Here is a 22946-nt window from a genome sequence, read left to right as displayed (position 1 = left end):
GATAACTATCCCCAAAGATAAAAGAAAAGCTTGGAAACACTGCAATCCAGTCCCGCAGAGAAAATCGATCAACATGCAAAAAAAAAAAGTTCCCCGGGCGGTGACGGGCAATTGATCACATAAGCAACCCTTTGACACCTTGTAATTAAGGCTACAATGGCATCCCAAATAGGTTAATCCGAAGTAAACGATGAACCTCAGTAACTTAGCACTCAATGGGATTCAACACTATTACGAAGCATTCATTGGTTTCAGTGATTTTAAGTCTCGTTTCCTTCATTCTATGGCTTGCATTCCTATCGACCTACTGTACAGTAGGTACACCCTTGTTCCGCTCCTCTCCACTCCCATGTCACCCCATCTCGCCTCGTCCTCCGCCACTTCGCCGATGCCTCACGGGCTATCCCAGGCTTGATCTTGTGCATTGCGAATCTTTTCGGCTTCCTCGTGCTTCTGTTGTTGGTATCCAGGCCCAAGGTTGTACATGAATTCAGCACTAGTCTCGTGCCGGTGAAGGTGTGTGACTTTAATCCTCACAAGTCCTTGGGGCTGAATGGTGCTTCCAGTTTGGTAAAATCATTGAAGATTCTCCATCAGGAATCGCAGTTCCGTCGAAGAATGCAGTATGACAGATGTCCACTGTTTGAAAGACCGGCGGCAGTTGGTGCCACCAGCGCTGGAACTGTTCCCTGGCATCCTTGCGAGGGATAGTGGATGAGGAAACTCTCAATTCAAACCACCGATTCTCCCTCACTGCCAATTCAGGATTCCAGTGGCTCAATGGGAAAGGAGAAGGTGTATAGATCGCCTCGTTATGGTGTGATGTGAGAGTGAGCTCGCCATTCTCAACGATAGGGAACTGACGGGAAGAGCTTTCATATGCCATCACTTGACGCTGACGTAGAGCATTGAACCCAGCACGATACTCCGGCGTATCGATATCGCCCTCTGCCCAGTTGACATCCGCATCATTGTTGTCAATCTTCTCATCGGCCATGGATCTTAAGGGTTCGCTTGAACTTTTAGGGACAGACCGTGGCCTAGGAATTCCGGGACCGTCTCCTGCGACGGAAAGTTTCTCGGGACTCCAAGGCAAATTCTGCTGTTGATCGAAAGTACCCCTGAGGAGTTTTATTTCAGCCTCCTCCAAGTATTCCCACATCAAATCCACAATATCCCGGATCAACTCCCTCCTAACTCCGTGGCTTGGTTCATTACAATTCACGGGTCCTGGACTTGTGCTGGACTCCTTGGAGACTGCTGAATGCGCTCTGGATTTTGATTTGTCGCTGGCCTCGGATTGAGGAGTGTTGTTAGCACCCAGAGGCTGGAAATCACCATCCTCCGCCATGAGTGGATCTATCTGGTCTGTGAGATGAGTTACACAACTTGTGGCGGTCATGAGACTCACAGTTTAGTATCCTGAGTTTCCGTGATCTGTTTGTTTAGGGTTAGCTTTGCCTTAGATTTTGCCAGTGAAGGAAAGCTGCAGACATAATAGCTCGTCAGCATTTCTGTCTTGTCGTCAAGAATAATTGTCAAGGATGGCCACCTGTTCACTTACCCTGAGCTTTTACCTTTTATAGCTTATGGCATAAGCTTTGGTGCTTCTGCCGTATTGACGATAGCGTTGCAATCTGCGTCAACGCTGCAGTCTTAGGGCTCGGCTCCGTCTTGGAATACTTGAGCGTATCAAGATATCAATGTTGATGGAAGAGGAATATTGGGGTGAGCTTCAGATGGAAAAGAATCCCAGGTGGGGAAGAGGTTGAAAATTGCGAGGGAAGGGAATAATGAGTGACTTGACGCCAAAGTTGGCGAGAAAAACGACCTCGCCGGCGCGAAGTACGCCGTTTCTGCGGGTCCTTTTCAGCACCTTCCACCGGTTTAGGTGCAGCATGACCCCTGGGTATGATCTTTGACCTATTCATTGTGATCTTTCATGGTCTTCATCGGTTTCTCAGGCATTTGCTTATTTGCCTCTCTCTGTATCTGTCTCTTTGGATACATAATATCCTCTTCCGCATAATACCCACGCTTATTTGGTTCAAGATTTGGCTCAAATGAATTACCTGGTATTTAGATATAATCTTTGGTTCATACAGATCGTAACAAAAGACCATCCTTCAGGTTGGCCGAGTATGTAAAATTGATGTCTATATATTTAGCGCGCACACATAGCTACACATCTGCGGCCACCCAACTTTTCATTCTTGCCACCCATCCACCATGTTATCCATACTTCGCAAGGCACGCTTAAAAGACAAGGAGATGCGAATATTAATGCTGTAGGCCTTCTGTTCAAGTATTGATACCACACGCTAATTCTCCAAGGGGTCTTGACAATGCGGGCAAGACGACCATCGTCAAACGCATCATGAACGAAGACGTCACTACAGTCAGCCCAACCCTGGGCTTCATCATTAAAACCATTGACTTTCTAGGGTATGTTCCCATCAATCTTGGAGGATCCAATGCTAACCTCTCACAGATACAAGCTCAATATTTGTGAGTCCGAACTGCAGGAGACCGCAATCGGGGATTGACGCCAACAGGGGATGTCGGAGGACAAAAAACTCTCCGATCCTATTGGAAGAACTATTTTGAAAAGACCGACACACTTGTCTGGGTTGTGGATGCCACTGATCGCCTTCGCGCAAACGATTGTCGGGACGAGCTTTTGGGTCTGCTGCTTGAAGAGGTTCGGCAATCCCCGCAATCAGTGGATATTCACTGACTGGACGACAGCGACTCATGGGGGCCAGTTTGCTAGTCTTTCTGAACAAGACAGATGTGGAACATTGCATGGACGAGCAGGAGGTTCGCGAGGTAGGTGTTTTTAGCCTTCTCAATCGACTAAATGGCCCCGGACTAACTTCTACAGCGACTGGATTTGGATTCCATCAAAACCCACAAATGGACTATCCTGTCCTGCAGTGCAATGACCGGCACCAACTTAACTGATGGCTTAGAGTGGGTGGTGCAGGATGCTAAAGACCGGTTATTCCTCTACTGAGTCTCAACGTTATGTTTACGCCGGTGGACCAGTTGGATTGGCATCTGGCCTCGCTGGATCCAGTTCTTTCCGGGCTTGCAGTTCAACTATACAATCATTTTCCACCCGATAGGTGGAAGGAAACGTGTCAGATCGGGGAAGTTGTCTTCCGAGAGAGAGAGAGAGAGAGCAAAGGCACCAAGTGACATATCATTCCCCTTCTGCACCCCTGAAACTAAGGAGAAAGGAGCCAGCTGTGAAACAACAAGCATCCCAGACCCAACTATAGCAAATTCACCAACACCCAAGGGAGCAGAGAGAGCGCAAAGGATCAAAATCAAGAAAAATCCACGTAGAAGCCGGGAGAAGGCCATGACGGCGGGGCGATCCACACGTAAACAAACCCTTAAACACGCTCTAGGGGGAACCACCTCTGCATGGAAAAGCTGTTTCGGTACATCACTTTCAAGGCACATCGTTTCTCGTTCTTTTGTTCGAATCTGAAAGTCCAAACTCCCAACTGATGTGCGCCGATCGAGCCCGATCGAGTCCCGATTTAATTTCAACAGGGCGGAGAACTCAGCCTTCCTCTCTTCCCCTCCGCCACTACTCCCACCATGACTGAAGGCTCCGACGTCAATGATTTCCTGGAGCGCATTCGGGAACTAGGCGAGCGGCGCGACAAGGAAGACGAAGAGCGCACGAAGAAACTGGAGGAAGAGATTCTACAGGGCCGGAAAGAAAGACAGGCCCGGAGAGCTGGTACACCCCTGTCCCCCTCCCCCGGTGGTTGTGGTGGTAGACTGCTAACCAGACACTGGCAGAGCGAGCACGATCTCTTGCTCTCACAGATGACTCACCAACCCTTAATGTCGCGCGACTGAGCGCTTCCTCTATCAGCCCCAGCTCGATCAACCCACCGGAACACCTCGAGCCGACGCCGCAACAAGAGACACCGACATTGACACCGGATGTGGAAGAGAAGCCAGGGACCACCGAGTCCACAGAGCGGCATGGATCGATTCAAGACCCTCTGGATTCACCTCGAGCAGCGCCTCCGGTGTCTCGTAGTCGAGCAGGGACCTTGTCATGGCAGCAGCGTCCCTCGTCGCGGGATTTTGGGTCTTCCACAGCCTCCCCAACCCGATCACCGACACGTGCGAGTCATTTGAGAAACTTGTCCACCGCATCAGATGAAAACAGACTGTCCCGCTCCTTTGGATTCGCGCGCCCAAAAGACTCGTCTCCCCAAAGCCCGGAACGAAGCCTTGGATCGCCCTATCGTAGAAGAGAAGAACGATCTGATAGTGTCACAGAGCCGAGCGCTCCTCAATTGCTGCCACCAAGTTTGGATCATGAACCAAATGCCGAGGTTGAGAAGCCGGAGCTGGAGAGATCGCTGTCTATTCCAAGAACCGTGTCTCGGGATAGCAACACGGGCCATCGCTTCTCTGTATCGTCAGTCTCCGGACTGGGGTCACCAGTGCATCTGTCGGAGGCTCAAAAGCTTGAGCCGCCGCAGGCTGATTCTTCCCTCGAGGAGCCTTTGCCGGAGTCCCCCACTCAGCGGCGCATGTCTCCAGAGCGAACGCGATCAACATCGCCAACCAAAGGTCTTGGGGGGTTCGTTCAAAGTGCGATGATGAGACGGTCAGACAGCGTGTCAAAAAGATGGAGTGCTCAGATTCCGCAAGGAATCAGTCGGTCTAACTCGATCGTCTCGAATCGCAGTAGTGTAGCAGGTCCAAATTTGAGTGAAATGGTCCCTCCGTCAACTCGAGAAGTTGGCCGTGAGACTGCCACTTTTCATCAACGACCAGGGTCCAGTCACAGCGAAGCAGCCACCGAAAGAACCGAGAGGCCAACCACACCTTCTGGTCCCTCACCTGCATTTTCAGATAGAGACGGTGTGCGCGCCGAGGGAAGCCCAAGCAGACCAAATCGTCCACTTCACTCCAGGTCCGCCAGTTCAGTGACCACCGACGGCACCGATTCTGCTTTTGTATCACGCACCATGGATCCCAGACGCTGGAGCCCCAGCAAGGCTACCTGGCTGGAGAGTGCTCTCAACCGACCAGAGTCGCCGCGCTCTACCCGACCCCCATCGCAGCCCTCCTGGGCCAGGGACCGACAGTCTCGAGGCAGTGTGGACATGGGACGAGTGAGCAATTTCAAGGAAGTCACTCCCATTGGTTTGATGCGCACACCCCCTCCGGGACTTCAGTTCAAGAGGCCCAGCGTATCTGGTCTGTCGCTGCCTGAAAGCCCCGGGAACAAATCGAAAGAAACTGCGCCCGAATCCCCATCTGTTCTCAGTACTCCCGTTGCCAGCAAAATGCAGGAGACAATCCCAGAATCACCTTCTCCACTTGAATTTTTCGAGACCAAAGCAGACGAAGTTCCAGAGTCCGCCTCTGTTCTCGAGACCTCTGATACCAGCATTGTAAACGAGACGGCTCCTCGGTCACCTTCTGCTGACAGCCCTGGACCTACCAAATCGAGGGAAGCAATCCCAGAGCCTCCTTCGTCTGCCGAGAAAGTCTCAGCCACACCTGTCAAGGAGACGGCCGAGCAACTCAAGCCTGTCGCTTTCACCGAAGAAAGAAGCGAACCGCAAGAATGGGAGACGGAAGCATTGACAGATTCTGCAGAAACCGAAGCTGCCCCTAGGCCTGAATCGACTCCTACTCGCCGGCCTCCTCCCTCATCTTTAAGCCCTAGACCAAACTTCTCTATTTCTACGTCAACTCGAGAGCCCACTTCACCCAAGCCTAAGCCGCCTCAATCTCCGGTTGTGGATTTCAGAGCCAATCTGCGGAAACGAGAAGTTGTCAAAGATAGCGGACCCGAGAAAGAACCAGAATTCAAAAACATATTCGGGCGGCTCAAGAAGACCGAAACCCGCAATTATGTTGCACCTGATGAACTCAAGGGCAATATCCTTCGTGGGAAAGCTGCTCTCAATTCTACTGGAGGACCAATGAAGACCCAGCGAGTTGATGATTTCAAGGACAGCCTTGTGAAACGCAAAGACGAAATGAAGGCCGGTGGAGGCTCTATTAGACGAAACACTGCCGGTGAGAAGGACGCGCCGCCAAAGCCAGCCGATGCCGTTCCAGAAGCCATTGCCGTTCGACAAAGCATGACAAGACCTAAGAGTATAAAACGAATTTCTGCCGATGAACCAATTTCTCCTTCCCAAAGCATCGGCTCCTCACGGACATCTCAGGGTCGACAATCGTTCTCGCCGTTTCCTACTTCACCCGCAAAAGATATCAGTTCGTCGAGAACGTCTCAGGAACGACCACCTTGGCCACTATCCCCTGCCAATGATGACCCTGCATGGCCGTTGAAAGACACTGGGGTATCGCCTGCATTGCAGGAAGTCCAGCCATCCCCGTCGTTCCCTATCGATGATTCCGCGAAAGAGACCGAAACGGTGACTACGGCAACTGAACATCTCCATGGCACACCTACGCTGGAAACCATGAGTCAAGGACAAGAGCGTGCGATGATGGATCAAATTGAACCCAGTTTCGGCAAGGCCCAGGATGCTCCCACTGAGCCTATGCCCCCGGTCCGTAACTTGTCACCGGTCCCCGTTGCGCAAGCCACTGTGAACCCAGCCCCGGTAGGAAAAGGCAGACTAGCAGGCCGAATCAATCCCGCGCTGGCTGGCCTACTGTCTCGCGGCCCGCCCATGACCGAAGGACCGAAGAAGGACCTCCCGACTCCGGTATCTACTGAAAATGACTCTGCGTCGCCCTTTGCGCCTTTAACCCACGTTACGAAAGGTCGTGCCAGAGGTCCAAAGAGACGACTTCCCCAGGCAGCGGCTGCTTCGACCCCGTCCCCCCGGGATGATTCTGAGGTTGGTGCTATTTCATACTTCGAAGCCATCCCATCAGAGGCTCCTCCGATCCCTGTTCAGTCTTCGGACGACACATCGGATCGCCTCTCGCAACCTGACTCAGATCTGATTCCTGACACCGAATTTCCTCGTTCAGGCAGCCCGGTCACCGAACTCCCTGTGAATAGTCCCTTGCAGGAACCCCTCGAACGCGAACCCACCCTTCCAATCTCTGCTGCGTCTTTGGACGATACGTCAAATCACTTCTCCCAATCCGATTCCGCTTCTCTTCCTGATGCCGAAGACCTTCGCTCAGTTAGTCCGCTCGCTACTCAACCTCCCGTGAGCATCCCATTGCCGGACACTGATATTCCCGAGAGCGAACCTGCGCTCTCAATGCCTGTTGAGTCTTCGGACGATGTGCTCGATCACATTTTGCATCCTGATTCAGCTTCTCTTCCTGACGCCGAAATCCCTCGCTCAGTTAGTCTGCTCGCCACTCAATTTCCCGTGAGCATTCCATCACCGGACACAAATCTTGACGAGAGCAAACCAACGTCCTCAATCCCTGTTGAGTCTTCGGACGATACGTCAAATCGCCTCTCCCAATCCGATTCAGGTTCTCTTTCTGATGTCGAAGACCTTGGCTCGGTTAGTCCGCCCGCCACTCAACCTCTCGTGAGCATTCCATTACCGGATACGGATATTCCCGAGAGCGAACCTGCGCTTTCAATGCCTGTTGAGTCTTCTGACGATGTGTTCGATCACATCTCGCAGCCTGATTCAGATTTACTGTCTGACACCGAACATCTCCCTTCAGTCAGTCCAGTTACTACTCAATTTTCTGTGAATATTCCATTGCAGAGTAGCCTTGTGGGAGAGCCTGAGCAACAACCTCAAATTCGTTCTTTGACGACGGAATTCGACATATTTCCTTCTCCTGGATCCTCCCCTAGTCTTGACACTTTACCCCATACTCTTGACAATCCCGAAGGTATGAATGTATCAGACGGACCGCCTGCCCTGCCAAATCCTAGCCCACCCACATCTCCATTGCCCTCAATTTCAAAATCACTTTCGGGCCAGCAAGACAGGGTTGCGTTATCGTCTTCATACCTTCTCGAAACAAGCGAAAAAGAGAATAGCATGGATATTGAGCAACAACCTCAAACTCGTTCTTTGACAACGGAATTCGACATCTTTCCTTCTCCTGGATCCTCCCCTAGTCTTGACACTTTACCCCATACTCTTGACAATCCCGAAAACATGAATGCATCAGACGGACCGCCCGTCCCGCCCAAGTCTAGCCCACCCACCTCTCCATTGCCTTTAATGCCAAAATCACTTTCAGGCCAGCAAGATCGGTTTGTGTCGTCGTCTCCATCCCCTCTCAGAACAAGCTACAAAGAGAATCGTATGGACACACCCCCGACTCCTCCGCAGAAGAACGATCCCGGTATTACAGCATCCGCCACACAGGAACATGTCCAACGCACCACAAACCAACCCTCGCCCCCTGTGCCCCCAAAGCAAGATGACTATATGCTTAGCAAGCCCGTTGATCCGCGCCGACTGTCCCGCAAGATGTCAGCGCCGTCACTGGTTGCACAAGCAAGCGAGGCACGAGAGGTCATTGCGGGATTTTTCAAGACGTTTCCCACCCCTCGAGACCGCATGGATATCGACCCGCAGTTGATGTTGATGAAGAAGCCAGAGGAGTCCAAAATCAGAACTCTTAGGATGCAGATATGGGAGCTTACGGGCGATGGTAGACGCCAGGAACTTCCCTCTCATCAAGAGTATATTCTCTACCAAGGCAGCATGTATCTTTGCGTGCATGTATTTGAGGCACGGGGAAGCAATAACTCGGAAGTTTATCTCTGGTGTGGAGATGATGTCCCTGATGTCTCGGTGGACAGTGAACAGATGTTTGCTCGCAAAGTCGCGCGCGAAAATAGCTCCAAGCTTCAGGTCATCCGACAAGGCAAAGAACCAGTTCGTTTCATTCAAGCTCTCGGTGGTATCATGATCACCCGTCGAGGATCTAGCTCTCGCCATAACTCATCGGCCCTCTACATGCTCTGCGGCCGGAAACATCTGGGACAGATGACCTTTGATGAGATTGACTACTCGCTCCGCAACCTCTGCTCCGGTTTCCCGTACGTTGTTTCAGCTCCCTTTGGCAAGCTCTATCTCTGGAAGGGCAAGGGCAGTGGGCCTGAAGAAACAGGGGCTGCTCGTCTTATCGGGATGGACCTGGGTTTGACTGGCGAGTTTGAAGAAGTCGCCGAGGGCGAAGAACCAGAAGACTTCTTCGATGTCTTCGCAGGTCCTCGAGAAGCTGCTCCGTACATGTGTCAGAACTATTGGCAGCTCAAACCGAAGCATTCTCAGTTCCGTATACGGCTTCTGCGTGTCGACCATGAACTAGGGCAACCGACTCGGTTCTGGAATCTTCGCCGCCCTGGATCAGGCTCGCCTGTGGTGAGGCCCAATGACTGCGTTCAGGAAATCGAGCCTTTCTGTTACCGCGATCTCAACGACAAGGATATTTACGTTCTGGATACGTTCTTTGAGATCTACGTGTAAGTATACACTCCCTTTCATGTGCGTGACCTTGATGCTAATTCCTTGATAGAATCATCGGCGAGCAAGCCACCCAAAAGTCGGCTGATTTCACCTCCGCAGTGGTGTTCGCGCACGAGTATGGCCTCCTGGCTACCTCTCTTCAGGACCGACCTTTCATCCCTAAGAGCTACGTGACGCTGGGAGGTGTCGCCGACCGCTGCCAGAGCGCGTTCCGCAAATGGAACCCACGCACTCTCAATGCGCCATTTGTCTTCCCATTAGATGTGGTGATTGAAGCCATGCGAGCTATCGGGGAGTAGTGAAACGCATTTTATTTTCCATGCATATTTTCGGCCTTTCAAGGGGGGAGGAGTCCATCTTCATTCAGCATTTGGGATGTAGATACAGGGTTTACGCATTTGAGGTGTAATAAGGCATCTCGGTTGATATTGAATGTTATTTTATTAAACATGTTACCATATCCGAGTGAATAGAAGGGTATATATTAAGCTATCAGGATATACGGAAAAGTGAAGCGCGTATAGTTCCAGTGAGTATGTGATGTAGAAGCGTCCATTGCCAAGGGATGGGCTCACACGGAGATAAAAAAAAACCGGACCATGTCGCCATCTTTTAGCGTCTCCGACTTCCCCCAACTCACTTCCAACATGCCGTGAATCTTCCTCTTCAACATGGATCCCTCACGCTTAAAGGACCCTGCGGTGCCATTCCGCTCGTCCACTGATCACCTGCATCACACGTGGGCCAAGACCTTCTTCTCGCGCCCGGAGCTCTACATCCGACCTCAGACTATCCCCGAGGTCCAACAGCTTGTGACCCTCGCTCGTCGCTGTCGTCGCCGAATTGTCACTGTAGGTAGTGGCCACTCGCCCTCCGATCTTACCTGCACCTCCTCATGGCTCGTCAACCTCGATGACTTCAACCGTATCCTGAACGTTGACTCCGAAACCGGCTTGGTCACTGTCGAAGCGGGCATCCGATTGAGTGAACTGGGCGCACAGCTGGAGAAGCATGGCCTGACGCTACCCAACTTGGGGAGCATTGACAGCCAATCTATTGCGGGTGTCATTGCGACAGGCACACATGGCAGTTCCCTTCGCCACGGACTGCTATCGGAATGCATCGAATCACTCGGCCTAGTGCTTGCCAATGGCCAGCTGGTCCGTTGTAGCCCGACAAATAACCCGGATCTGTTCCGCGCCGGACTGGTCTCACTCGGAGCCCTCGGAATCGTTGTCGAGGTCACCTTCAAGGCGACGCGAACATTCAACATTGCCTGGCGCCAGGAGCGGTATTCGCTCTCTCGCGTTCTCAGTGACTGGACCCAGGGGCTGTGGACAAGTCACGAGTTTGTGCGTGTATGGTGGTTGCCATATGAGAAGAGTGCTATTGTCTGGCGCGCTGAGAAGACCGACCTTCCCCTGCGTGCACCACCGAAAAACTTCTATGGAGATTCAATCGGCTACCACATTTACCATAATCTGCTTGCCCTTTCTTCCTATATTCCACGCATCTTGCCCTGGATCGAATGGTTCGTCTTTGGAATGCAGTATGGGTTTCGTCCTGGCTCGACCGTCACCGAGGCCATTGAGCCCGCACGCTCAGGACTGTTGATGAACTGTCTATACTCACAGTTTGTCAACGAGTGGGCACTCCCCCTGGACAAAGGACCTGAAGCCATTCTTCGCCTTTCAGCCTGGCTGCACGGCGACTTGAAAACCGCGCAAATCCCATTCTCTCCCAAGGGACTGTGGGTGCACTGCCCAGTAGAGGTACGGGTCTCAGACTCCTCGCTCAACACGAAACCCCGACCCTTTTTAGACCCGACTTCTCGCGATGGACCCACGCTGTACTTGAACGCGACTCTCTATCGGCCCTACCTCCGCGACCCCCCTTGCAGAGAACGATACTATGAAGCGTTTGAATGGCTCATGCGGGACATGGGCGCCAAACCCCACTGGGCGAAAAACTTTCGTACTTTGGGCCCCTCCGAGCTGGGCAAAGCATACGGCAAAGACATGGACTCGTGGTTGAAGGTCCGGAAAGAAGTCGACCCGGACGGCATGTTTCTGGGCGAATGGCATCGCCGCAATCTGCCCCTGAATGAAGCACCTGACTCAGACGAGCGGTTGCCCCTCCTGGAGCGTGAACAGGAGCGTCGCAAATTGAATATCAGTGGCGTCGGTGATGGTATCGAATGGGTAGGCGATCGCCGGGGGCAGGTTGAGTCGGACCACCCGACAGAGATGACATATGATCTCCCCGAATCTTCTACTGGTAGTCCTGCCAGCGAGGAAAGCTTTGATTTGCTTGCAAAGGGGGAAGCGAGCATCTTACTCCCCGGGCCTGAGATGAGCAATTAGGCTCCCAAGCAAACAATATGGGGTGTTTGGTCGGGTGCAAGCCCCGACTTTCCCTGCCCTGCTGATCGTCCCAGACTCTCCTGACTGGCTCGGTTGCGGTGCTTGTTGTGACATACAATCCTTCTTCTTTGGTTTCCGGTCTGCGCTTAGGGGGGTTGGATCGGGCAATCCGGTATGTTCGGGCTTAGCGTCCGCCAACAAAACGGACTTTGAAGAGCTTTTACGGCTTATTGATTCTTTCCCTTCCCCCTTATTTGGCTACCCGTGTTGTTACGAATTTCTTGTGTTCTCCCTCCCCCGGGGCTTACTCGCCAAGGCAGAATTTGACCCCATGGTGTCTGATGCTGTTTGGTGTCGGTGAGAAAGACTTGCGTTTGTTGATGCATGATCCTCGCTACGGGGTCCTTTCATAGGGCCGTTCATCTGGATGAAATCAATAGTCAATAATTGTACCTTGGCCATCTACTGTATATTGCATGACACAGGTGTTCTTTTCTGGTATTGGGGAAAGGGTCTGTCTACCCTTGTCCTTTGTCTCTTGTCCCCTGTCCCCTGTCCCAGCTGAGAAACTGAGAAACATCCAGCTTGCACACAAATCCCTTCCAGAGAGAAATCTAGCCACGGTGGCAAACCCGGGATTCAGCATTCAATACCATACCTGTAAAGTCCAATGCGACCCGAGTGATACACAGCAACTCGTTCTGCCCTACATTTGGGAGTATACCAACAAGCTGAATATCAATGCAAAGATCTAGCCTAGACAACTGTTCAGATTAGGGCTGCCTCTCCAAGTCCAGGATATCTGTTTGTCTTGTGCAGGCTGTGCCAGGGCTATACTTAGAAGGCTTTCACAAAGAGAAACAGACCAACAGACCCCGCTTCAGGCTCAGGCGCTATCCTCTGAGAGATAGCGGAAGAGAAAGAGAGGGAGAGAGAGAGAGAAAAAGAGAAAAAGAGAAAAAGACCAAAAGACCAAAGGGCATTCGTGACACGTTTCGGTGCAGCTGGTTGACTGGGATGTTTTATACTTCGGTTTGTTTGGTTTGTCTCTTTCCTCCCAATTCGCACTTCTCTCCCATTTCCCTCCTTCGCCTTTTCATCTCTTTCCTCTCTCTCTCTGTCTGTCTCTCTTCCTCTTCCTCTCAGGCGGCATTGACCCCTCCACCACCCTTCGTGCAGCTTGACAGGGGCCTTGATTGGTGCAATAGGTGCCCCCTCCAATTTCATCTCCCTCAGCCGCCAGGATCACACGTGTTGAGAGGGGGGAAAGCTAACGTGTGACGAGACGTTGCAAAGCCCTCAATGCATTGTATCCTGCCCGAAGAACTTGCGGCTCGGACCGTGCTCAACTGCGCTCAACTGCGCCCAAATGGTCCCCGTCATCCTGGACTCTGTCGCGCTTGTCTGACAGACTCTCCACGTCACTAGTAACTATACCCTGTGCTTGCTTATATGCGGGGCCTGTTGATATGAAGGTCTCTTCCTGTTCACCCCCACCTGCTCCCTTTTCTTTTCTTTTCTTTTTCCCCATTAAATTCTTTGCTGGCCAAAGTTGTTCCTATTTCTTCCGATATCTATATATCTTTCTTCAATACAACCTTGTTTTCTCTCTGGCCTTTGCTGTCCTTGTGACCTCCTCCTTGGTGCTGTGCAGGATATGATCCAGTCGAGTATGTCATGGCAACCAAAGCTTCGCCCCAAGGGCTTTCCCCATAGCATTGACGACTTTGCGGCAATGGCCTCACTATCGGAATTGGAACATCGGACCAGGACGGGCGAGGACAAACGCGACCAGCGTGTCTTCCGGGTCAAGCGCAAGCATGTTTTAAAGGCGTGTGATCGCTGTCGCGTGAAAAAGACCAAGGTATGTCGGCAGTCCGGGGACGGTGGATATCTTCTAACAAATCCCAGTGCGACGGGAAACAGCCTTGCAATCGCTGCTCACTATACAACCACCCATGTTTGTTCCGCGAGCGAAAGGCTACTCAGACTAAAGTATACTCTCGAGGGTAAATACTTTCTTTCAAGTATTCGAAGCGTGGACGGAAGTTAATTCATGCCTGAATCTATAGCTTTGTCGAAATGCTCGAATCCCACCACTCACTGGTAGTCAAGGCTCTGCAGAAACTCTACAAGTTCTGCATCAACAACGAAAGCTTCCCTGGCGAGCCACTGGCTGAAGCACCGGACGGCCACCCTCTAACGCACGCAATTCTTGATCGACTGGGGCTAATCAAACAAGCTGAGGAGAACGCCGACGAACCAGATGAGGACTCCGAAGATCTACGATACTTGCGCCTGTTATCAACGTCGACAGAATGCAGTGTCACGGCCGAGCCCTCCCCTGAGCCAACGACTCCCCCAGAATCTTCGCCTACCACCTTATCACACTCAACATGCCCTATCCCTACACCCATTCCGAGTCGCAGCAGCGCCGCCGGAAACTGGCAGTGGGATCTTCAGCCGGTCCAACAACCAAGCTACAGCTACCCTGACGCGGGATACCATGACTTGATGACCATGCAGCGGTCATCCATGAACGCATCAGATATGGGTACTGATGTCTCGCCTCCCATTGAGTTATCGGCCGGCCCTTCCAGTCTCCCGCTTCACCCCCAGCATAACCCCTCATTTTCATATGTTCTTGATGGCTGCTGTGATCATGCGGTTGGACAGCCTGATGTCAAACCTGTTATGACTCGACATCATAGTCTGATGAATACGCACCTGCATTCGAACCCGCATCCCCGCTCGCATCCGCATGCCAATCCTCTAGCGGGCGATTTGCCTGGTCAAATGATCGACGAATTTCAGTTTCAGGCACCTGATGCCGGGTTCTATCAAGGCTTTACACCTGGCTGGTCTTTCCCCTCTGGGTAGATTTGATTTCATCTGCTGCAGTAAGACTTGACTATTCTCTCGTACACGCCGACTCGGGAGAAGCTGCTGGGCGGCTTCTTATACTTCACTTCTTATACTTCACTTCTTACCTATACTTTGACCCTTTATCGGCGATCTTTTTTTGTTCTTCTTTTGTTTTCCCTGTTCATTTTCGGTTCCATCGATCGCTCTATACCCCCATATCCATATGCGAAGCCAAGATCAGAACCATTCCTTAGATTGGTGTTGGTCTTGAATTCAACGTTCTCAACACGGATCATGGAGCAAGGAACACCCGGGATACGAGGCAGGACACATGTCTGGCACATTCATCTTGCCCTGATCATTCGCTTTCACATTTTTCTCTCGGGCTCAGATCTTTCTTTGGATCGTCATATCTTTTTCCCCCTCGGGCTTTTCAAATCAGGTATCTAGTTTGAGACATCCCCTATCAATTAAGGTACTAGTCCTTGGCCTTTGAGTCTCTAAGTATTGAGTTCCGATTATGTTGCTCAGGATCTAAGGTCCTTGTTTTGCTCGAAGTTGGAGGTTTGTATGATACACGGGTCTACGTACCCACATACATTGTATAGCAGCATAGAAAGTCAGGATCAGCTATTCTACTCTATGAAATCTTGTTTTGCGATCTCAGGATGCGTCAAGGAGAACAAAGGGTATCCGGATCAGGATACATGGCCTGGTTTGAGCAACTCCCGAAGTAGGTCTTCGACAGAGGACCGAAACTGTGCCCCGGCAGAGAACAACAGATCAGATCTGGAACAGGAAGAGCACATCACACGCACATATCGATCTGGCATTAACCCAGAAAAACCAACCCAGCAAGTTCAACAGCTCAAATCTAGGTGAATCATAGTACACTCTATTCCTTGTTTAGGACTGGGATCAGCTCGGCGTGGGGGGACTGTGACACTGGGCCCTATATGTGAGTGGCTTGATGACCTTGCAGTGCAATGATACCTAGTAGATATCACAGTCATGGCGATGTACGTTGTATCATCCAGACAACACTGCAAGAAACTATAGGGGAACATTCACCGACACCAAGTATAAGCCTCCAGGTTGGGACTATTCTTATCGGGTGAATATCTGAGTTGGAATTTGAATTTGATTTTGGGGCCGATTCCTCACGTCTATTAAACGAACAGGAATAAATGATAGATGCACATACACACAGGGGGGAGAAAAGAAAAGGAAGAAACCAAATAGAAACCCCGAAGCTACCCGATGAATAGTAGAATGACCACAAGAAAAAAAAAACAGACACAAAAATTTCGACTGTTTCAGAGACAAAAGCAAAGGTCCATGTCACACTAGTCTCAAGTACAATGGATCAATCAGTGCAAGAGAAAGGGAATCAATCCTCGTCCTCCGTCTCCGTGTCGGTATCGCTGGTATCGCCTGCATCGCCATCGGTGTCACTCTCGCTGGAGTCGTCGGAATCCTTGGGCGTCTTCTTCTTGGGTGGTTGGCCCGTCTTGAGAGCTTGCATTTGGCCGGCGATAGAGTCTGGAGAAGTATTAGCAAAGAAAAGTAAGACCAGGAGCTTGATGAAGACTCACCCTCGTCAGGTTCACTGATATCGTCATCTTCTTCCAAGGCAGCCGCCTTGGCTGGGTCCTCAATGTGCAGGGTGATCTGTGTTGAGTAGTCGAGGCCGAGGTAGCTGTCACAAAGCATGTTGAGGACGAAGGTGAAATCGCCGACCTGCGGAGGAGCCTGGAACTGCATCTTGAGAGTCTGGACGTTGAAGGTAGGCTTGCCGGCCTCGTCAAAGATCGGCTTGTCGAATGTGGTGAATGTGAACGGCGGAACGGCCATCTTGCCCTGCTTGGCATCCGCGAGGAAAATGTTCCAGCGGGGGGAGTGGTCGCGGGCGAGGTATGGGGCGTGAGCGAGGGGTGGCTGGATAGTCTCAAGCTTGTTCTCGACTTGCTTGCCATCGACAAGCTTGGTAGCGCGGTTCTTTGCGGGCTTGCGTCCCATCAGGGCCTCGAGGTCGTCTTCGTCAGGGTCGATGTCTTCCAGATCCGCTTGGTTCACTGCCGGCACGGATTTGCTACCAGGGGGGATGAAGCGTGCCTTGACAACCAGCTGTACTAGACTGCTGGGGGTGATGACCTTCTCGCCCATGACCTTGAAGAAGATCTTCTCTGGTTGGAGAACAGGAAGTTGTTGGGCGACGGAAATGGCATCGGCGTATTGCTTCTCAGACAGAAGACCCGCGCCGACAGTCAGACTGCGTCGTTCGGTCTCGGGAATGGCCATGAACTTTTGAACGGTAAGGTGCTCCTTGACATCTTCACCTTCAACGGACTTGACGACGGCGTCATTGAAGTTGGGGAGCTGCAAGAGGGGCGAAGATCCCGGGGAAACGGCCTGAATGAGGTTCTGAGAGGTTTTGTAAGCGCCGATGATGGGTCCAATGGTACCAAAGGCAAGAGAGATGGCAGTGAAGGCTTCGGAGAGAGAGAGCGCGACAGGAGCGGCCTCGTATTTTTCTGCGGAAATCGGTCAGTACAGTAAATGAACCAGCGGTCTCTATGCAACTTACCGGCATCGAGAGAGGCGTCACCGAGATCGATGCGACCCAGATAAGCCCAGAGTAATGCCAATGCCTTGCGACGAGAGGAGTTGTCCATCTGCTTCAAAGCCTCCCGGTCCTTAGCCGACAGGAACGTAGAGTCATCTGCTAAGACGCGTTTCTCAAGCTTGGCCAGACCGGACTCGGCCTGAGCGCCCTTCAGCATGTCCTTGAATTCCTCGCCAGCCGACAGGGCACTGATGATGCCGCCTTCGGAGATGTCTTCCTTGTACTCGCGGAAAATGTTTCCAGCGCTAGCAACAAGGACACGCTCCTTAGTGTAGCGCTGGGATCCATACCACCACTTCCCAACAATGTATGGCAGAAGAACGCCCAAAAGTGCACCGTAGACCATTAAAACGTACTTTCCATTGCCCTCCATGACAATAAACTGGGGAAGGGCAATGCCAATGCTGAAGCTCTGCTTGCCATCGGGGTGGCCATATTGGAGGTAGTTGTTGCGGATCTCTTCATCGGTCAGAGCTTTGTAGGCCTTGGTCAGCTCGACGAAGCGCTCATTGAGCATATCCATGGTCTCATTCTTAGAAGGATCAGGGCGAATTTTATCGGGGTGATAGATCAACGACATGCGCTTGTAATGTCTGGAAATAGCTTTCTCATCGGCACTCTGTTTGTGAATGAATCGTTAGTGCTCTTGTACCAGAAGCCCCGGCTGGGATTGGACAACTCACCCTCGAGACACCCAAAATATCGTAAGGATCATATGCCTTCACCACGGTCCGTGCTGTGACGACAATCAAGTAGACCATCCATGCCATAACCGCATATCCGACAACTACGGTAATGATGCGCTTAATTCGGCGCTCTTTGCGCAGACGCTTGCGCTTCTGCGCGTCAATAAGGTCGGCATGTTCGGGTTTGAAGTCGGATTTGATGCGGGGAGCAGTGTTCTCAAGCTCTGTAGGTAGCGCAAAATTGTTAGACCGAGTCAATCATCCTGTACCAGTCACGACTCACCTTTGCTAGGACGTAGGAGGTTATAGGTGAGAGGAAGTGTGACCAGGCCGGTCAAGGTGAGGATGAAGAAGGGGAAGAATTGTCCCTGCTCATCAAGTCAATACTCTTGTTCCTAATTGCTGATATAGTTTCCTTAATTTGGGTTCCTCACCTGCTCATCGTATGTGTAGTCTGACGACATCGTGCGGCGCGTTCAAGGTACAGCGGTGGCCGCTGTCCGCGGAATTTAAAGATCGTGTTGCACAGGGCTGTTGACAATAGCCACTGGAGGTAGGTAGAAGATTGCAACTGGGGGGCTCAGAAGAAACAGCAAGAGCTTATTGACAGCTCCAAAGCATGGCCCGAAACAAAGGAGTGAAGGGAGAGACAATATCGCACTTCCTGATCTGGTGATGACCGTGTCCTCAAGGGTCTCACCGCCTGCCAGAAGTGGGGGCTCGATGGGCAGATGGTGGCGGTGAACACATAAGCAACTAACCTGGGAATCCCGTTTGGTGACTAAGTTAAGGGTTGCACTCTCTCAACCACCGACTTGGACTCTGATATTCTTTACTGTAGAGTGGCGTGGATCGTATTTCATATGTAATTGTTCTGATGGCTACTTATATACAAAACTCAGAGCTACAGTCGTGAGAAGTATTCCAAGCTCAATGCTGCCATTACCACTCCCTTCGGTTTGGGAAACAAGAACAGATACATCACACACATATTCCTCCTCTCACTCTCATCATCTGACCCTGCCCGAGAGGGAACTCAAGTGTCAACAACTCAAGGTCGGACACGAACTCAACCAAACAGGCCGGGGGCCAAGGGTGATGACTCAACAGTGACTCATTTTTTGGTGTGACCGAATCAACAGACCAGTGTCACGGCCGGTTCATAGGGGACCAATCCGATGTCGGAGACATCTTCATTGCTGCAAGTCGGGGACCCGGGTATCCGTGGGATCTGTGTTCTTGTTGTTGTGGCTGGGCGCGTTTGAGATGGCAGACGCTGGGCGTTGCCTGTGGTGATTTTTTTGGGTTTGTCGAACGCGGATCATCATAACGTCGCAAATTCATCAAAGTAGTGGGTGGTTTTTTGTTGGCTTTTTGGTGGACCGAAAAGAAGTGGAAAGAAAAATAAACCGCTGGAAGTTCTCCGGCCGGATATCGACTGGTTCAATCTCCAAGGGCATGGCTACTGGTGCTGGGTCACGTTAGACTCCTTGGTCCTGGCGAAGGCTGGCCTCGAGGGCGTGATACTCACGAATTGATATAGTCCAGTCCGCCGAAGAACTCGAGCATACGATCACAGAGACTCATGTCGTCACCCGGTTCTCCGCCAAACAGACGACATTGTTCGTCTTGGCCTGCTTCCAGTCCCATTGGGCGTTCACGGGTCTGCCATGCTGTATATCCAAAGTGCCATATTGGGGCGGGAGCTACAGCTGGAGAGCCACATGAGGTGGCTGGAGAGTTGTCGAGAGACACCGGCTCACAGAAGGTGTTCTGGGGTGTCTGAAAGGATGCCGAGGATTGTAAAGTTATAGATCGATTGCGGGAACGAGGACGAGTGCGACGTCTGTTATGCCGGCCCATTCTAGAGATCAAAAAGAGAAAGTCAAGACTTTTAGAGCGACCATCACCCCCTGAGGACGAGATGAGGTAGACCAGAATCGTTCCCAGGGGGGGGATGACTTTATATGTCGCAAAAGTTGCGTGAGTCACTATAAAACGACCCACTCGCGGGTCCCACAGGCAGATCTCCCATGCTTTGTGTTTGGCACGCCATTTCTCTGCTTGGGTTCAGGATTTGGGCTTAGGGTTTGCCTGGGCGCCTTTAGGGCAGTTCCGGCATCGATTCGATTCGCCATATCCAACCCAGATTCCTAACTGAGGGTCGAAATGGTGACTCTTCCATGACTCCCATCCCATTTCAACACATGACGACAAGCCCCCATGCCTGCATTAGTGCCGGCCCGACTGGCGATCGCGTCAGGCAACCCACACCCGGTTTTTCCCTACGGAGTCGATGGTCTGACTCCGAGCAGAGTTTTCATACCTTGCATCCCTTTCTTTGTCGCGGTTCTAGAACTCGACACATTCCGAACATCAAAGAACAGGAAAGAATTCGAATGCAAGGACCGAAATTTAATTCAATTCGTGTCAAAGAAAAAGGAATTTCATAATGGAAAAAGAAAATAAGCCCTTAAAATAAATATACCATTAATCTCCCTGTTGAGTCAGGTTACTGGACGCACCATCCACGTAATGCACTTGACTGGGTCAATTTTGTTCAAGTACTAGGCGTATGGGCATTGTGGAACATCCTGTGAGCTCAAAACATTGCACCTCCTAGTAATCATATAGCGACCAGAGACTGTCCAAAATGTCTACAGTAGATTGGGGCTCAACCTCTACTACAGACCCACTAGTCGCCTTCGTAAGGCTTTGACAGTAGCCATTTATTTTGGCTTTCTCATTATATCCATAGTCCCTGTTATTGCACATGCAGTTTCTGATATATTCTGTCCTCCACACCATCCGAACTGCCCTGAGATTGAGCGAGATCCAATTGCTCTCTTCCAGGGCCTTCACTCCGTCATACTTCTGCCATTTTTTACGACTATACCACTTCTCATAGGAATATTCAAACAAGCCCGCATGCCGTTATAAACCTAAAGTCTGACTGGAATAAAGCTTCAGACAGCGGCTTTCATGCTCTCAGCCATTTCCTGGGTCCCAAGAGTCTCTGTTCCATGGGATTTATATCTAGATGGTGGACACTCAATCATTCTGATTTGATGCATGGTACCACATGGTTGGTTTTGTCGCTGTCGACGATGCATTCTTCGCTCTGGGGCAAGGATGTTTGTTGTGGTTGTCTTTGCGACAGATTCGACGTGCGGAGAAAGGGGAAAGACAGCCGCTTTTGGGGTGATACTTATGTTAATATACCAAATCATGATTTTGGCTTTTAGTTTTGGATCCCATAAGTTAGACCCTTTTAAGTGATGTGTTTTATTGTGATATCGTTAATTTCGTATATTTTACCATTTTCCATCAATAAGTATGATCTGCTATTTAACATTCATGGATATTCATGAATACTAAATAATCGATATATTTTACCCGTACGTGCCTGTGAAATTGAAAATTACTGAGAAAAAGAATTCTGCCCGCCACTCCACCTACTCGTTCAACCTACTAGTTCAACGGGTCTCTCTCTCTCTCTCTCTTCTGCCATCCTTTTCTTTCCCTGTTTATTCTGACTTTCTGTATTCTCCCCCAACCTTTTCTTTAAAGTTGCCATGGATCCTGGGCTTAAATCAATTATTAGATTCTTTGAACATGATAGACCGTGAGGTTCCCCCTACCTGTCCATTGTTCCAAACTAACAAATATCCTAGTCTAAACACGCCCAGACTTTCCATGGAGGTTCAGCCGACACTCCCAGTTATGTCTTTAGCTAGCCCGACAGGAGGGTTTATCGTCACTATTCGTCGGGCAGAGGATGACTGTGACAAGCCCTGTATCTTCCACTGGAGCCACTTGTGTGATGCATGGGGTCCCTCTGGCTTCGTAATCTTTCAGCATACGCCAAATGGTCTAAAACGGGTCGAAGGAACGCCCAGGCTGCCACCTCCTCAGACTCTTAAGATTACAGGATATGAAGGGACAGAAGAACTTCTTCCTGGACAAACTCTCAGAATAAACATAGGCGCCCCGGATCCCTTTTGGGATCATATGGTGACTGGTGAGAGATATGAGCTAGTCTGGCTCGGGGCTGAATATGCCTTGTGGGCTTGGGGCACCTTACGCGAGCATTGGGAGCAAGAAATTGGGGTAAACTCCGGGCTACCCCTGGTTGTCATCCCGGGGGGAGCCTCCTGTTCATTTCTCTGCGTAGAGGTGGAAGAACCTTTGGAGCCTGAGCCGTACGACGACCCTCTGGTAGAGAAATCCGAACGAATGTGAGAAATTCTCTAACCTGATATCCGTTTTTATCCTAACCGATACATTTTTATAGCCCTGGAGCCCCTTGTATGAGTGTGTTTCTAGAAGGTCCATCAGAAATGTCTAAAACGGAAAAGCCTTTTCATATTACAATGAAGATCACCTATGATGGTTCTACGAATAATGACCACGAGGCTATCAATGATGATATGAAGCCGATTATCATACACGATTACCCTTTTACTGATGATCATTTTCGACTGCAACGCCGCTGCCCCGATTACGATCCATCGAAAGATTCAAACGCGGATTCTACACAGTGGAAGACTTATCTTGACGACGAAGACAATCCGGGTTGGAGGATTGTAGATGAACCCGACGTTGAGGTCAACGTTACGGATCCCGAGTTTTTCCGCAGCCTTCAACCAGGGGAATCTTTTGTCAGAAAAAATCGCCTTGGATTTTTCGACTTGCATCCTGATACAGTGGTCGGCGACACCTATCGATACCAGTACTGTGGTGGCCGCGTTGACTGGTGGAATTGGGGGGACTGCGAAGAGCATGCGAAGACGGTAGTGAAATTACCATGTTGGCTGCATGGTCGTGTCGTCGAGCCCGCTGATAATGATGGAAGGCCGGCCATAATGGTCCCGTCATCTAATCTTGTCGAGTTTACTGTCGTTGAATGATACGAACGGGTTTTCTTTGATTCAAGCTTTGACCTCGGGTTTAGGTGTTGGAATATAAATGC

General features: G+C 50.8%; 8 protein-coding genes across 8 annotated transcripts; 5 read left to right on the top strand and 3 right to left on the bottom strand.

Annotated features, from left to right (window-relative positions):
- Positions 1-526: 526 nt before the first annotated feature.
- On the bottom strand, positions 527-1351 carry N7511_005020 (uncharacterized protein; the record flags this gene model as incomplete). The annotated part of the gene is made up of 1 exon (XM_057127445.1): positions 527-1351. The coding sequence occupies one exon, from the start codon at positions 1349-1351 to the stop codon at positions 527-529; it is 825 nt and encodes a 274-aa protein (XP_056986335.1).
- An 878-nt stretch (positions 1352-2229) lies between these two features.
- N7511_005019 (uncharacterized protein) lies at positions 2230-3016 on the top strand (the record flags this gene model as incomplete). The annotated part of the gene is made up of 6 exons (XM_057127444.1): positions 2230-2288; positions 2335-2445; positions 2492-2508; positions 2556-2701; positions 2749-2829; positions 2885-3016. 6 exons carry the CDS (start codon positions 2230-2232, stop codon positions 3014-3016), a joined length of 546 nt encoding a protein of 181 aa, XP_056986334.1.
- Positions 3017-3564: 548 nt separating this feature from the next.
- On the top strand, positions 3565-9733 carry N7511_005018 (putative gelsolin repeat protein; the record flags this gene model as incomplete). The annotated part of the gene is made up of 3 exons (XM_057127443.1): positions 3565-3757; positions 3820-9430; positions 9484-9733. Coding segments are annotated over 3 exons (6054 nt in total), but the record flags the coding sequence as incomplete, so codon positions are not given.
- Positions 9734-10105: 372 nt separating this feature from the next.
- N7511_005017 (D-arabinono-1,4-lactone oxidase) lies at positions 10106-11797 on the top strand (the record flags this gene model as incomplete). The annotated part of the gene is made up of 1 exon (XM_057127442.1): positions 10106-11797. One exon carries the CDS (start codon positions 10106-10108, stop codon positions 11795-11797), a length of 1692 nt encoding a protein of 563 aa, XP_056986332.1.
- A 1657-nt stretch (positions 11798-13454) lies between these two features.
- On the top strand, positions 13455-14677 carry N7511_005016 (Zn(II)2Cys6 transcription factor domain-containing protein; the record flags this gene model as incomplete). Its single annotated transcript, XM_057127441.1, has 3 exons — positions 13455-13661; positions 13709-13806; positions 13870-14677. The coding sequence occupies 3 exons, from the start codon at positions 13455-13457 to the stop codon at positions 14675-14677; spliced, it is 1113 nt and encodes a 370-aa protein (XP_056986331.1).
- A 1375-nt stretch (positions 14678-16052) lies between these two features.
- Positions 16053-18438, bottom strand: N7511_005015 (J domain-containing protein; the record flags this gene model as incomplete). Its single annotated transcript, XM_057127440.1, has 6 exons — positions 16053-16204; positions 16258-17196; positions 17250-17907; positions 17972-18198; positions 18258-18342; positions 18409-18438. 6 exons carry the CDS (start codon positions 18436-18438, stop codon positions 16053-16055), a joined length of 2091 nt encoding a protein of 696 aa, XP_056986330.1.
- A 979-nt stretch (positions 18439-19417) lies between these two features.
- N7511_005014 (uncharacterized protein) lies at positions 19418-19837 on the bottom strand (the record flags this gene model as incomplete). Its single annotated transcript, XM_057127439.1, has 2 exons — positions 19418-19445; positions 19506-19837. 2 exons carry the CDS (start codon positions 19835-19837, stop codon positions 19418-19420), a joined length of 360 nt encoding a protein of 119 aa, XP_056986329.1.
- Positions 19838-21589: 1752 nt separating this feature from the next.
- N7511_005013 (uncharacterized protein) lies at positions 21590-22884 on the top strand (the record flags this gene model as incomplete). The annotated part of the gene is made up of 2 exons (XM_057127438.1): positions 21590-22212; positions 22269-22884. The coding sequence occupies 2 exons, from the start codon at positions 21590-21592 to the stop codon at positions 22882-22884; spliced, it is 1239 nt and encodes a 412-aa protein (XP_056986328.1).
- Between the last annotated feature and the right edge of the window lie 62 nt (positions 22885-22946).

The sequence above is a fragment of the Penicillium nucicola genome (genome assembly GCF_028828085.1).
Source record: "Penicillium nucicola strain IBT 29836 chromosome Unknown utg000003l, whole genome shotgun sequence".
Taxonomy (NCBI): Eukaryota; Fungi; Ascomycota; class Eurotiomycetes; order Eurotiales; family Aspergillaceae; genus Penicillium; species Penicillium nucicola.
This window is presented reverse-complemented; position numbering and strand designations above follow the sequence as displayed.